At 30.0% G+C, this 14,820-nt stretch overlaps 1 protein-coding gene across 1 annotated transcript in view; it reads left to right on the top strand.

Annotated features, from left to right (window-relative positions):
- LOC145268684 (uncharacterized) overlaps positions 1-13,029 on the top strand; it is a 44,701-nt gene extending 31,672 nt beyond the window's left edge. The window contains exons 7-8 of the mRNA XM_080124190.1: positions 8,923-9,120; positions 12,794-13,029. Of these exons, the coding sequence (XP_079980316.1) occupies positions 8,923-9,120; positions 12,794-12,889 (294 nt within the window). The 3' untranslated portion in view covers positions 12,890-13,029. The remainder of the gene's footprint in view (positions 1-8,922; positions 9,121-12,793) is intronic.
- The last annotated feature ends 1,791 nt before the right edge of the window (positions 13,030-14,820 follow it).

Here is a 14,820-nt window from a genome sequence, read left to right as displayed (position 1 = left end):
AAACTACAATGTATTGTGAAATAAGTTGTAGCGAGAGCCATGTGAGCTTCCTCCTGGTGCACCAGGATGGGTTCCCGACTAGAGCAGGCAATTAATCGATTCGAGAGAAAAATGGGCTATTTCATCGATTTCCGTGACAATGAAAATATGAGAGTGTGAAACATTCGTTGATCTTAATTCATTCTCGGGCAACGTCAGGTCTCTCTGCTAATACTGGATAAATTTGCATAAATGTTGGTATACAGTTTTTAAAAAACCTAGCAGGTATGCAAATAATGAAGTTTGGTGGAAGTCCTGAATTAAAACTAATATAAAAACAAAAATACAGAAAAATCTTTAATATCCGTACCCATCATGAAACGAAAATGTCATATTCCAAAAATCACTAAACTTGATCAAGTATTTTTTTTTTTTTTCATATAGAAAATCATTTTTTACAAATTTTAGCCATTCATAATATACTGTAGAGATTACAGGTTTTTCGTTATTTTTATGTTTTTGTAATTAGGTTGAATTCTGGACAAGAACCTAAAAGTTTTGTGCAATTATAAAAAGTTGTTTACTGTTGATTAAAACTGTTGATAAAATTTGATAAACACCCATTATTTTAGAACCGCTCTCGAATATAGGACTTAGAGTTATCTCCCTTTCCGATTTTTTTTTTTTACTAAGAAAGGTGTTAATCTTAAAATTATCTCCCTTTATGATTTTTCTTTTACTAAGAAAGGTGTAAATCTTAAAATTATCTCCCTTTATGATTTTTTTTTACTAAGAAAGGTGTAAATCTTAAAATTATCTCCCTTTATGATTTTTTTTTACGAAGAAAGGTGTAAATCTTAAAAATTATCTCCCTTTATGATTTTTTTTTCTTTTACTAAGAAAGGTGTAAATCTTAAAAATTATCTCCCTTTATGATTTTTTTTTTTTTTTTTACTAAGAAAGGTGTAAATCTTAAAAATTATCTCCGTTTATGATTTTTTTTTTCTTTTACTAAGAAAGGTGTAAATCTTAAAAATTATCTCCCTTTATGATTTTTTTTTACTAAGAAAGGTGTAAATCTTAAAAATTATCTCCCTTTATGATTTTTTTTTACTAAGAAAGGTGTAAATCTTAAAAATTATCTCCCTTTATGATTTTTTTTTTACTAAGAAAGGTGTAAATCTTAAAATTATCTCCCTTTATGATTTTTTTTTTTTTTTTTACTAAGAAAGGTGTAAATCTTAAAATTATCTCCCTTTATGATTTTTTTTTTACTAAGAAAGGTGTAAATCTTAAAATTTGATAAACACCCATTATTTTAGAACCGCTCTCGAATATAGGACTTGGAGTTATCTCCCTTTCTGATTTTTTTTTTTTTTTTTTTACTAAGAAAGGTGTAAATCTTAACATTATCTCCCTTTATGATTTTTTTTTTTTTTTACTAAGAAAGGTGTAAATCTTAAAATTATCTCCCTTTATGATTTTTTTTTTTTTTTTACTAAGAAAGGTGTAAATCTTAACATTATCTCCCTTTATGATTTTTTTTTTTTTACTAAGAAAGGTGTAAATCTTAAAATTATCTCCCTTTATGATTTTTTTCTTTTTTTTTTTACTAAGAAATGTGTTAATCTTAAAATTATCTCCCTTTATGATTTTTTTTTTACTAAGAAAGGTGTAAATCTTAAAATTTGATAAACACCCATTATTTTAGAACCGCTCTCGAATATAGGACTTGGAGTTATCTCCCTTTATGATTTTTTTTTTTTTTTTTTTACTAAGAAAGGTGTAAATCTTAACATTATCTCCCTTTATGATTTTTTTTTTTTTACTAAGAAAGGTGTAAATCTTAAAATTATCTCCCTTTATGATTTTTTTTTTTTTTACTAAGAAAGGTGTAAATCTTAACATTATCTCCCTTTATGATTTTTTTTTTTTTTACTAAGAAAGGTGTAAATCTTAAAATTATCTCCCTTTATGATTTTTTTCTTTTTTTTTTACTAAGAAATGTGTTAATCTTAAAATTATCTCCCTTTATGATTTTTTTTTTACTAAGAAAGGTGTAAATCTTAAAATTTGATAAACACCCATTATTTTAGAACCGCTCTCGAATATAGGACTTGGAGTTATCTCCCTTTATGATTTTTTTTTTTTTTTTTTTACTAAGAAAGGTGTAAATCTTAACATTATCTCCCTTTATGATTTTTTTTTTTTACTAAGAAAGGTGTAAATCTTAAAATTATCTCCCTTTATGATTTTTTTTTTTTTTTACTAAGAAAGGTGTAAATCTTAACATTATCTCCCTTTATGATTTTTTTTTTTTTTACTAAGAAAGGTGTAAATCTTAAAATTATCTCCCTTTATGATTTTTTCTTTTTTTTTTTACTAAGAAATGTGTTAATCTTAAAATTATCTCCCTTTATGATTTTTTTTTTACTAAGAAAGGTGTAAATCTTAAAATTTGATAAACACCCATTATTTTAGAACCGCTCTCGAATATAGGACTTGGAGTTATCTCCCTTTCTGATTTTTTTTTTTTTTTTTACTAAGAAAGGTGTAAATCTTAACATTATCTCCCTTTATGATTTTTTTTTTTTTTTTTTACTAAGAAAGGTGTAAATCTTAAAATTATCTCCCTTTATGATTTTTTTTTTTACTAAGAAAGGTATTAATCTTAAAATTATCTCCCTTTATGATTTTTTCTTTACTAAGAAAGGTGTTAATCTTAAAATTATCTCCCTTTATGATTTTTCTTTTACTAAGAAAGGTGTAAATCTTAAAAGTATCTCCCTTTATGATTTTTTTTACTAAGAAAGGTGTAAATCTTAAAATTATATCCCTTTATGATTTTTTCTTTTTTTTTTTTACTAAGAAAGGTGTAAAGCTTCAAATTATCTCCCTTTATGATTTTTTCTTTTACTAAGAAAGGTGTAAATCTTAAAATTATCTCCCTTTATGATTTTTTCTTTTTTTTTTTACTAAGAAAGGTATAAATCTTAAAATTATCTCCCTTTATGATTTTTTTTTTACTAAGAAAGGTGTTAATCTTAAAATTATCTCCCTTTATGATTTTTTTTTTTACTAAGAAAGGTGTTAATCTTAAAATTATCTCCCTTTATGATTTTTTTTTTACTAAGAAAGGTGTTAATCTTAAAATTATCTCCCTTTTTGAATTTTCTTTTACTAAGAAAGGTGTAAATCTTAAAATTATCTCCCTTTATGATTTTTTCTTTACTAAGAAAGGTGTAAATCTTAAAATTATCTCCCTTTATGATTTTTTTTTTTACTAAGAAAGGTATTAATCTTAAAATTATCTCCCTTTATGATTTTTTCTTTACTAAGAAAGGTGTTAATCTTAAAAATTATCTCCCTTTATGATTTTTTTTTACTAAGAAAGGTGTAAATCTTAAAATTATCTCCCTTTATGATTTTTTCTTTACTAAGAAAGGTGTTAATCTTAAAATTATCTCCCTTTATGATTTTTCTTTTACTAAGAAAGGTGTAAATCTTAAAATTATCTCCCTTTATGATTTTTTTTTTACTAAGAAAGGTGTTAATCTTAAAATTATCTCCCTTTATGATTTTTCTTTTACTAAGAAAGGTGTAAATCTTAAAATTATCTCCCTTTATGATTTTTTTTTACTAAGAAAGGTGTAAATCTTAAAATTATCTCCGTTTATGATTTTTTCTTTTTTTTTTTACTAAGAAAGGTGTAAAGCTTCAAATTATCTCCCTTTATGATTTTTTCTTTTACTAAGAAAGGTGTAAATCTTAAAATTATCTCCCTTTATGATTTTTTCTTTTTTTTTTACTAAGAAAGGTATAAATCTTAAAATTATCTCCCTTTATGATTTTTTTTTTTACTAAGAAAGGTGTAAATCTTAAAATTATCTCCCTTTATGATTGTTTCTTTTTTTTTTTACTAAGAAAGGTATAAATCTTAAAATTATCTCCCTTTATGATTTTTTTTTACTAAGAAAGGTGTTAATCTTAAAATTATCTCCCTTTATGATTTTTTCTTTTACTAAGAAAGGTGTTAATCTTAAAATTATCTCCCTTTATGATTTTTTCTTTTTTTTTTACTAAGAAAGGTGTAAATCTTAAAATTATCTCCCTTTATGATTTTTTCTTTTACTAAGAAAGGTGTAAATCTTAAAATTATCTCCCTTTATAATTTTTTTTTACTAAGAAAGGTGTTAATCTAAAAATTATCTCCCTTTATGATTTTTTCTTTTACTAAGAAAGGTGTAAATCTTAAAATTATCTCCCTTTATGATTTTTTTTACTAAGAAAGGTGTAAATCTTAAAATTATCTCCCTTTATGATTTTTCTTTTACTAAGAAAGGTGTAAATCTTAAAATTATCTCCCTTTATGATTTTTTTTTACTAAGAAAGGTGTAAATCTTAAAATTATCTCCCTTTATGATTTTTCTTTTACTAAGAAAGGTGTAAATCTTAAAAATTATCTCCCTTTATGATTTTTTCTTTTTTTTTTTACTAAGAAAGGTGTAAATCTTAAAATTATCTCCCTTTATGATTTTTTTTTTACTAAGAAAGGTGTTAATCTTAAAATTATCTCCCTTTATGATTTTTTTTTTTTTTTTACTAAGAAAGGTGTAAATCTTAAAATTATCTCCCTTTATGATTTTTTTTTTACTAAGAAAGGTGTTAATCTTAAAATTATCTCCCTTTATGATTTTTTTTTACTAAGAAAGGTGTTAATCTTAAAATTATCTCCCTTTATGATTTTTTTTTTTTTTTTTACTAAGAAAGGTGTAAATCTTAAAATTATCTCCCTTTATGATTTTTTTTTTTACTAAGAAAGGTGTTAATCTTAAAATTATCTCCCTTTATGATTTTTTTTTTACTAAGAAAGGTGTTAATCTTAAAATTATCTCCCTTTATGATTTTTTCTTTTTTTTTTTACTAAGAAAGGTGTAAATCTTAAAATTATCTCCCTTTATGATTTTTTTTTTACTAAGAAAGGTGTTAATCTAAAAATTATCTCCCTTTATGATTTTTTCTTTTTTTTTTTACTAAGAAAGGTGTAAATCTTAAAATTATCTCCCTTTATGATTTTTTTTTTACTAAGAAAGGTGTTAATCTTAAAATTATCTCCCTTTATGATTTTTTTTTACTAAGAAAGGTGTTAATCTTAAAATTATCTCCCTTTATGATTTTTTCTTTTTTTTTTACTAAGAAAGGTGTAAATCTTCAAATTATCTCCCTTTATGATTTTTTCTTTTACTAAGAAAGGTGTAAATCTTAAAAATTATCTCCCTTTGTGATTTTTTCTTTTTTTTTTACTAAGAAAGGTGTAAATCTTAAAAATTATCTCCCTTTATGGTTTTTTCTTTTTTTTTTTTACTAAGAAAGGTGTTAATCTTAAAATTATCTCCCTTTATTTTTTTTTTTACTATGAAAGGTGTAAATCTTCAAATTATCTCCCTTTATTTTTTTTTTTTACTAAGAAAGGTGTAAATCTTAAAATTATCTCCCTTTCTGATTTGTTTCTTTTTTAAAGATGTAAAGTTATTTCCCTTTGTTAAATTCGGTTCCCAACTTCCGGTGTAGCACTACCGGAATCGGTGGCAAGGCAAATCACGCTTTCACGCTTATATCTCTCTTGTCATGTACTCTTTTTTTTTTTTTATTACGTTTTTACGCTCGTTCTTTTTTTTTTTATTTAATAAAAATTTTAAAGTTTCTTTCGGTTTTATTTTAATTAAGAATTACTGAAATTAGTGGCAATCCAGCATATTCCTCGAGGCTAGATTGACCAAATAGTCTCGAATCCTATGTCACATAAAAGGAACCAAATTTCCCTAATCACCGGTATGTTACTATGTAAACAGTTTTAAATTAGCAGAACATCAGAACATAAGTAATATAAACAGAACATTTTTTTTTTATAAATAATAAACACTGTTTATTTATTTTAAAAATATACAGGACTTTTTTATATATTATTTAGGTACTTGTACAGTTTAATCAAGACATTCAAAAATGAAAATATCGAAAAAAAGGTTATATTGTACGTATCCGTTTTGGACTGAAGATCTCTGAAAAAAAATTTTCATTTAATTTGATCGAGTAGTTTTTTTATGAGAGCGCATTGAAGTTAGCCATTATGGAATTTGTTGACACGCCACGGGGAGATAACTCCATGTAAAGCGCCGATACTCTCTTCCCATCTTTGTTACTAGCTTTTTTTCCTAAAAATCAAACCTTTTGCTCAGTATCATAACAAATTGTTTTTTCGCTGTAAAAAAAAAAAAAAAAACTATTTGATGAAATTAAGTGAAATTTTTTTTTCGGAGAACTTCGTTCCATAACAGATACATGCAATATAACCTTTTTTCGATATTTTCATTTTTTAATGTCTTGATTAAACTGTACAAGTACCAAATATTTAAAACAAGCGGCCAATTTCAACATCTACTTACACAAATTTCTCTGGCATTGGAGAATTAAACGCAATTTCTTCAAGAATGTAATGTACTGGATTCGCCATTGTTCTATAGTTTAATTTCAATTTAATTTTAATATTTTTTTACTAATTTTTTTTTTTTTTTTTTATAATTTGGAAACTGATAAATCCATATTTTAAATTTTGGGTTTGTATTACAGTACACATAGATTCAAAAAAGTTGTCAAATAACAAATATATAACAAATAAATGTTATCAAAGGCAAGATAAGTTACTTATAAGTTAGTTAAAAATCAGGGGGGGTGTACTTCTAAATTAAAATCAAGGGGATACTTCTAAAATAAACCGGGGAGGGGTACTTCTAAAATAAACCGGGGGGGGGTACTTCTAAAATAAACCGGGGGGGGGGTACTTCTAAAATAAACCGGGGGGGGGGGTACTTCTAAAATGAATCGGGGGGGGGTACTTCTAAAATGAATCGGGGGGGGGGTACTTTTAAAATAAAAAATTGGTCTTATGCACTATGCTGAAACATTTAGAAAGCCATTCGGGTTTGTTTTATTGTACACATAGATTCAAAAAGTTGTCAAAAAAACAAATATATAACAAATAAATGTTATCAAAGTGAAGATAAGTTAATTTTCTACATAACTGGATAATTTTTTAGTTTTTTTTATTTTATGTAAAATGCTTATTTGGTTCACAAATCATATTGATCCTGTTGTAAATTCCTGATTCCAATACAATTACTGATTCTGTTCTAAATTTCTAATTTCGATATAATTGCTGATCCTTGTCTAAATTCTAGAATCCAATGATTCTAGATTCCAATGATGCCAATGATTCCAGATTCCAATGATTCTGTTGTAAATTCCCGATTCCAATCAATTTGCCGATTCTGTTCTAAATTTCTGATTTGGACAGAATTACTGATTCTTTTCTAAATTACCGATTCCAATACAATTACCAATTCTGTTCTAAATTCCTGATTCCAACACAATTACCGATTCTGTTTTAATTTTCTGATTCCAATACAGTTTCTTATTCTGTTCTAAATTCCAGATTCCAATATAATTACTGATTCGTTTCTAAATTTCTGATTCCAACACAATTACCGATTCTATTTTGAATTACAGATGGGTCGGGTTATAATGAACCAATCTATGAATCTTTCATATTATCAGGATTTTCTGCACTACTGTTTTTACCGAAAATGTTATTTTCACAATGTTTCGACCAAGGTAACCTCCAGCCTTCTTCAGGTGTATCTTGTCAAACACGAGAATCTTTCGGTCAGACTCAGGAATGCATGGCATTTCGAACGGGACCATTTAATTAATCCACAGGGGTAGCATGTTCTTGTTCCATCAGTCCTGACTGGATAGAAGCTCTAAGCAATTTTCAATTGTATTTGAACCAAAGTATGCTATCCCTATGGATTAAATAAATTCTGTGCAGAATCTCCGAGTTCGTTCGAAAAATTCTTAAGTTTGATCAGACACAACTGATAATGGTCAGAGGTTGCATTAACCGAAACGTTATAAAAAATATGATTCAAAATGAAAACAGTAGTCTGAAGAATCCAAATAACACAAATAACCAATCCTCATCTCAAAAATTCAGAAATCTATTTTCTTCAGTCATAAATTTGGCAACTATCAGTTATTTTGAGTTCAGCTTGGTTTGGCACATTAGTTTCTCTTACTCTCTATCTGTGACTAAATCTAAGCAAAAATTCCATGAACCGAGGTTTTTTCCCTTGAACCGCTCGTTTGTAGAACACAATACAACAGAGCTGATTCTCGGCTGACTATGACATGGTCGTTTTCAAATACATGAACAGGTTCTTGAAGAACCGTCGTCTAAATAACGCGAATAATCAATCCTCATCCCAAAAATTCAGAAAAGGATTGGACATGATTAACGGAAAGAACAATAATTGATGACTTACAACGACAGTTTATGACAAGTATTTGTCGACATAAGACTTGAAAGCAATTAGTCATAGTTTGTTTTTTTCCGGTCTGGTAGAGTATCCAGCTAACTGCTGTTATTTGAACAGTATGGAGCTGTCTTGATGTGATCTTATTTTGGGCTTTGAATACAACATTGTTTTTGAATATTTGGTCAAGGTTTACTTGTGGATACATAGATATTTCTTTCTTTCTTTGATATTTTAATGGTGAGATCCTTTGCTTTTCTGAACAGGCTAGTGGCTCATGGGACAATACTGTGACAACTGATGAAGATAAGAGGTTACATTAGCTGAAACATTGTGAAAATACGACTCAAGACGAAAACAGTAGTCCGAAGAATCCAAATAATACTAATAACCGATCCTCATCTCCAAAAATCAGAAATGCAATAATTATTTTATTTTCAAAGAGTTATGTTTCCAGGTTAATAAACTGTAGCCATAGTTTGTTTTTTGTTTTTTTTTCCGGCCAGGTGCATGTCTACGTCTTTCTTTCTTTCTTTCATATTTTAATGGTGAGATCCTTTGCTTTTCCAAACAGGCTAGTGGATCATGGGACAAGACCGTGTGTGTATGGAACCTGAGCAATAATCAGTTGCTGCATTGTTTGACCGGCCATAAAAGCTGGGTCCAAGCTGTGGCCTTTTCGCAAGATGGCTCCCACCTTGTCAGTGCCAGCGATGATGATACAATCCGAATCTGGACTACATTCAATGGACGATGCAAGAAAATCCTTGCAGTAAGTACTCAGACTAGCATCGACTTTACAGATGAAAAAAAAAAATATTTAGTTAGTGAAAAAGTGACACACTTCTTCCCCTTCTCATTGAATGATGATTTTATAGTTTATCTTTATTAGTTTATCTTTATTGCGGTCTTTTGTAAATTTTGCTGCATTTCAGCACAAGAATTTGTCTGGTCTGGTAGAGTATCCAGCTAACTGCGGTTATTTGAACAGTATGGAGCCGTCTTGATGTGATCTTATTTTGGGCTTTGAATACAACATTGTTTTTGAATATTTGGTCAAGGTTTACTTGTGGATACAAAAACAGCCTATCCTGCCTTGACAGAGTACAAAATAGGCTTCGTGGCTTAGTGGGGGATGCCCTTTTCTCTTCTTTGCAACCGCTCTCCACAGGAGAGACGTTGCGAGCCTGTCTTTGTTTTATCGTTATTTCCATGGCAAGTGCTCGTCTGAGCTCCAATCCCTGGTCCCCTCCCTCGCCAATCTTGCACGAAAAACACCCGTCTAGCTGTCAAAAATTTTCCCCACTCTTTATCTGTGCCAAAACCAAAATGTAATTTCCATGAACAAAGCTTCTTTCTTAGAAGTGCACGACTCTCTTCCGTTTGCCAGTTTTCCACCTGACTACAACCTGGATGACTTCAAGTCCAACATAAAAAAATTCCTGATGAACCGCCTCCTTAAGTAAGACACTTTATCAAATCTCCAATACTAACGTAATGTACATGCAATAACTCTTATCCCTGAGTGGCTTCCGGGCCTTCATAAGTGGTGACCACCATGTAAAAAAAAAAAAGAAAAGATATTCCATTAAAGTTTTCTTCAAATGTTGAGAGTTAACAAAGAAGTTAGAAATATTAATTTTCCTCTCACATATTTATATCTTTCTTGCGGTCTTTTGGTCTTTCAGGGTAAGAATTCACCTAGTCTGGTGGAGTATCAAGCTTAAAACTATTACAATAGATAACATTGCCTGAAAAAGGTGCACCATTCCTCATAAAAACCAGTATGGTGCGTCCATACCGAAGGGGTTTTATTTGGACCACGAATACTATGTGTTTTTTAATATTTAGTCAGGGTTTACTTGCAGGGAAAAAATATCCTCATGCTAGGTTGTCCTGACAAATCCATGTATAGAGAGTCCTTAAACACTCGAGGACAGTGTCTAGTAGACATTCAAGTTCTCTCTAAGTAGGCATTCAATCCCTGTGTTTAAAATCAGGCTCCTTCATTCTTTGACAGAATATGGATACCCAGGAAAGGATGCCTGCGCATGAAATTTTTGTGGTAGGAGGTGCGCAATCTCCAACCACACCTCTCCAGAGTCGACATTGTTAACTACCAGTGGAAAATGAAGTGTATATACAGGACGACTGGAAACAAATGCCGAGATACAGTGCCTAGAATTCCCAAAATGTCACCCATCTGATACTAACTGCTTAACTTTGGTGATCTGACAAGAACCGGTGTGTCAACATGATTATGCCGTATATGTGTTTATAATAGAATCAGTTAATCAGTTGTATAAACTGAGTTCATCTCTAAGCAATGGCAAATGCTCGACTGAACTCCAATCTATATTTCCCCCTTGCCAAACTTTCACAAAAAAAAACACTCAACTAGCTACAACGACTATATACGATTTTCCCACTCTCGATCTGTGCCTTAATCTAAATGCAGATTCCATGAACAAAGCTTCTTTGCCAGAACTGTTTGCCTGTTGCGCTGGCCTGCTTCCTGGTTGACTACAACATAGTAGCCTTCAAATCTAATGTAAACAAATTCTTGTTGAGCCGTCCCCATAAATAATCAAATTCTAACCAAATTACACAATTAATAATTACTATACTACCACCTTACATTCATTAACTCTTATCCTCGAGTGGCCTTCTGACTTTGATAAGTGGTGATCCCCAAGAAAAAGAAAAAAAAGAAGAGATGTTACTAATCTTTCTCTGCTCAATAAAAGCTACTAGGCTGAGCTTCAATCCTTAATTCCTCATTATAAAATTTGGACCAAGTAGGGATTAAGTACCCCGGCCAACTTCACTTAGAAAAGAACAGATTTTGGGTGATACTGCTTTAACCTTCACCATGGTACGTTAGAGAATTTTTTTTATATATTTACATAACTTTAATTAATCTCTGAATTGATATTTTCATTTTCAAAAATAAATAAAAATAAATAAACAATAATAATAATAATAATTTTTTAAATAAAACTATTTAAACCAAAATTTGATTTTTTTACCATGTTTTGAGAACGAATATCACATTTAAAATTGTCGCCAGCAAGTAATTGTTTACAAGTAACATATATATTTACAAAACAAAACAAAATATAACGATAATAAGATGGAATAACGGCGTAATAATTGAAAATTTAGAAACTTTTAAATAAAACTATTTCAACCAAATTTTTTTAAGAACAGAAACAAATACAAAATTATTGATTGTTTTGCTGTTCGTGAATATTTCGCAAAATTTTGCAACCAACATTTTTTTTTTTTATGTAGAGTCCGTTTTTTCTGTGTGCGTTTTTAATACAAACCAATGACGTATTGAGCTTTGTAGTTATTTTTTTTTATTTTTTGCTGATTGCATTTTTTTTACAAATGGAATATTTTTGCTTATGGAATTTTCTTTTTTTGATGCCATTCTTTTGCAGATGGCATTTGTTTTGCTGATGGAATTTTTTTGCTGATGAAATATTTTGCTGATAGAATTTTTTTTTTTGGTGATGGATTTTTCTTTTACTGATGGCATTTTTATGATAGCATTTTTTTCTGATGCATTATTTTTTGCTGATGGAATTTTTTTGCTGATAGAATTATTTTGCTGATGACATTTTTTTGCTGATGGATTTTTTCTTTGCTAATGAATATCTTTTGATGAAGACATTTTTTAAAGTGGCATTGCTTTTGCTGATGAATTATTTTTTCTGATCTCATTTTTTTGCTGATGGCATATTCTATGGCTTTTTTGCTGATATAATTTTTTGGCTGATCATATTGTTTTACTGAGAGTTATTTCTAATGGTATTTTTTTTTGGATGACGGTATTTTTTGCTGATAGCATTTTTTGCTGATGGTAATGTTTTGTTTTTGTTTTTTGCTGAGGGCTAATTTTCAGATGATGCCATTTTCTGGTCATGGTATTTTTTGATAATAACATCACTTTTTTGCTGATGGCATTTTTACTTTTTTGCTGATGGCATTTTTTTCTGATAGTATTTTTTGTTGATGGCATTTTTATTTCTTTTGCTGATGGCATTTTTATTTTATTTTTTGTTGCATTTTTATTTTGTTGTTAATGGAATTTTTTTTGCTGATGGGATGTTTTTGCTGATAGTATTATTGTTTTGTAAAAGGCATTTTCTTTTTTTTTTGCTAATGGCATTTTTTTTTTGCTGATGGGATGTTTTTGCTGATAGTATTATTTTTTTGCTAATGGCATTTTTTTTTTTTTTTGCTGATGGCATGTTTTTGCTGATGGCATGTTTTTCTTTGACTCAGAGATGGAGAGAGAAATGTGTGCATCCGGTCCTCATTATCACCGGATATACATTTCTCTTTCAGTTTAATTTTCAAATTAAAATTACGTAATAATGTTTTCAAAGATATGACCATGTTTCCCTATTCATTTTTTTTCTCTGTTTCTTTTCCAGGCGATGACTGAGGATATTCGACACTGTGCTTTCACAGCTGACGGCAGACTTATCACTTCCGGTGCCGACAACGAGTTGCATTTCTCCTTCTCCTGAAGGAATTTGAGAAGTTGATATTTATATAAAATGAATGAAACGTGTAAGAAAATATTAAATGGAAAAGTGGCGAAATCATAAAATACTAGCAAGCCGCCTGGCATTGCCCGGTCGCAAAATACACTTGAATATGATATTTTAATTTCATGCAGATTTCGTATTTATTATTATTCTCTATCAACATTTATATTTATATTAATAATTTCCAAAGTTAAAAAAAAAAAAAAAATGACTTCATTGCCATCAGCTGGGATCGAAACCAAAACGTTTAGCATTTCAGCTTCAAGACATTTCCTCACCCTTCCTGACAATGCGGAAGATTTTGCACAAATGTCCATCCTTGACACAGACTATTTAACCAAGATGGACATCGAATCAGTTCCTCATTCTCCGTATCAACCAGACTTTGCTCTCTGGGACTTTTGGTTATTCCCTAAGCTTAAGGAAAACTTAAGAGTCTGTCGGTATTAGACAATTGAGAGGATGAAAGAGGCTGTGATGAGGGTCACTGACACGATCACACAAGAGGATTTCCACGGGGCCTTCCAGAAGTTGTTGGAATGGTATAACAAGTGCATTGCAGCCAGAGGAGATTACTTTGAAGGGGACTAGAGTTTCATTTTTTTTTTTTTTTTTCCATTTTTCTTCCTTTCAAGATTGTAATGCCGGGTATGCGGCAGCCAAACCAGCTGCCAACATTGCCCCGCTTTTTTATTGAAACCAACCGAGAGCTCTTTTTAGTATCCTCGCTGTTCCCTTAAGTGCAATTGTCTGAATCTCTTTTGCACTTGGTTCACCAGGAATATTAGTTAGGTAGGACTTCAGGTTCTTCTTCATAAGTCCTGTGGCACCTATGATAACTGGTATGATCGATATCCCCTTTAGGTTCCAGTTTCTTTTCATATCATACATGAGACCTTGGTATTTGGTCTGTTTCTCTCTTTCAGCTCTGTTAAGACCGTTTCATGTGTATGAAATAAGGTGTGTTTTTTCTTTTGGTCTGAGACAAACAGACATAGTAATTAATTGTTTAATAAGAAAGTTGTATTTGAATGTTTGTGTCCCGTTTGTTAACTACGTGTATTTGTGAAGCGCTCGCAACCACAATTAACATTATATATACATGCAAAACAATGAATATTCCTATACTCTGTATACACGCATTCATTAGATATCAGACACTATATACAATCCCATGTAATATATATTGACGTATGTAAGAAATACAGACACGTATCATTTATTGAGATTGTCGGACTGACTTCCTCATCTTGGTTGTTATAGTCACAACGTTTCGTCCTAGTGACATATGGCCGAGTGGTCCTAGACGTTGTATCAAAGTTTACAGTTACCCAAAGGTGCTGAGTTCAATCAAGTAACATTCAAAACAGAGAATCAGCAACTATGTCCCAGAGCCTAGCTGGAGTCTGAACACGGTACCCCCGTAATAATAATAATAAAGGGTTGGGTTCGAGACTCCTAACAAACGGTTCCCCAGTTCGATACAAAACACCTGATGAAGGCCGGAGGGCAAAACGGCCGAAACGTTGTGACTATAACAACCAAGATGAGGAAGTCAGTCCGACAATTTCAATAAATGAAAACACCTCATCTCAAAAATATAGACAATTACAGACACGTACATGTTAAAAGACACACATATACACATCCACCGGTTACATAAAAATAAAAACTTATATTGTACCTACTTATTACATAATAAATATTGTACATTCCATAATAAATATTGTACATTACATAATAAATATTGTACATTACATAATAAATACTGTACATTCCAAAAATAAAAAAAATTAATCAAGTGTCTTCTTTATTTTTTTCATTTACGAAAAACATTTGCTGCTTTTTATCAACGAGTGCTAGACAAGTATCCTGTACTCTGGTCCAAATCGCCTGTTCCTTCTTTCATC

This window comes from Euprymna scolopes, chromosome 44, assembly GCF_053919585.1.
Source record: "Euprymna scolopes isolate OS-2025 chromosome 44, ASM5391958v1, whole genome shotgun sequence".
NCBI classification, from domain to species: Eukaryota; Metazoa; Mollusca; class Cephalopoda; order Sepiida; family Sepiolidae; genus Euprymna; species Euprymna scolopes.
This window is presented reverse-complemented; position numbering and strand designations above follow the sequence as displayed.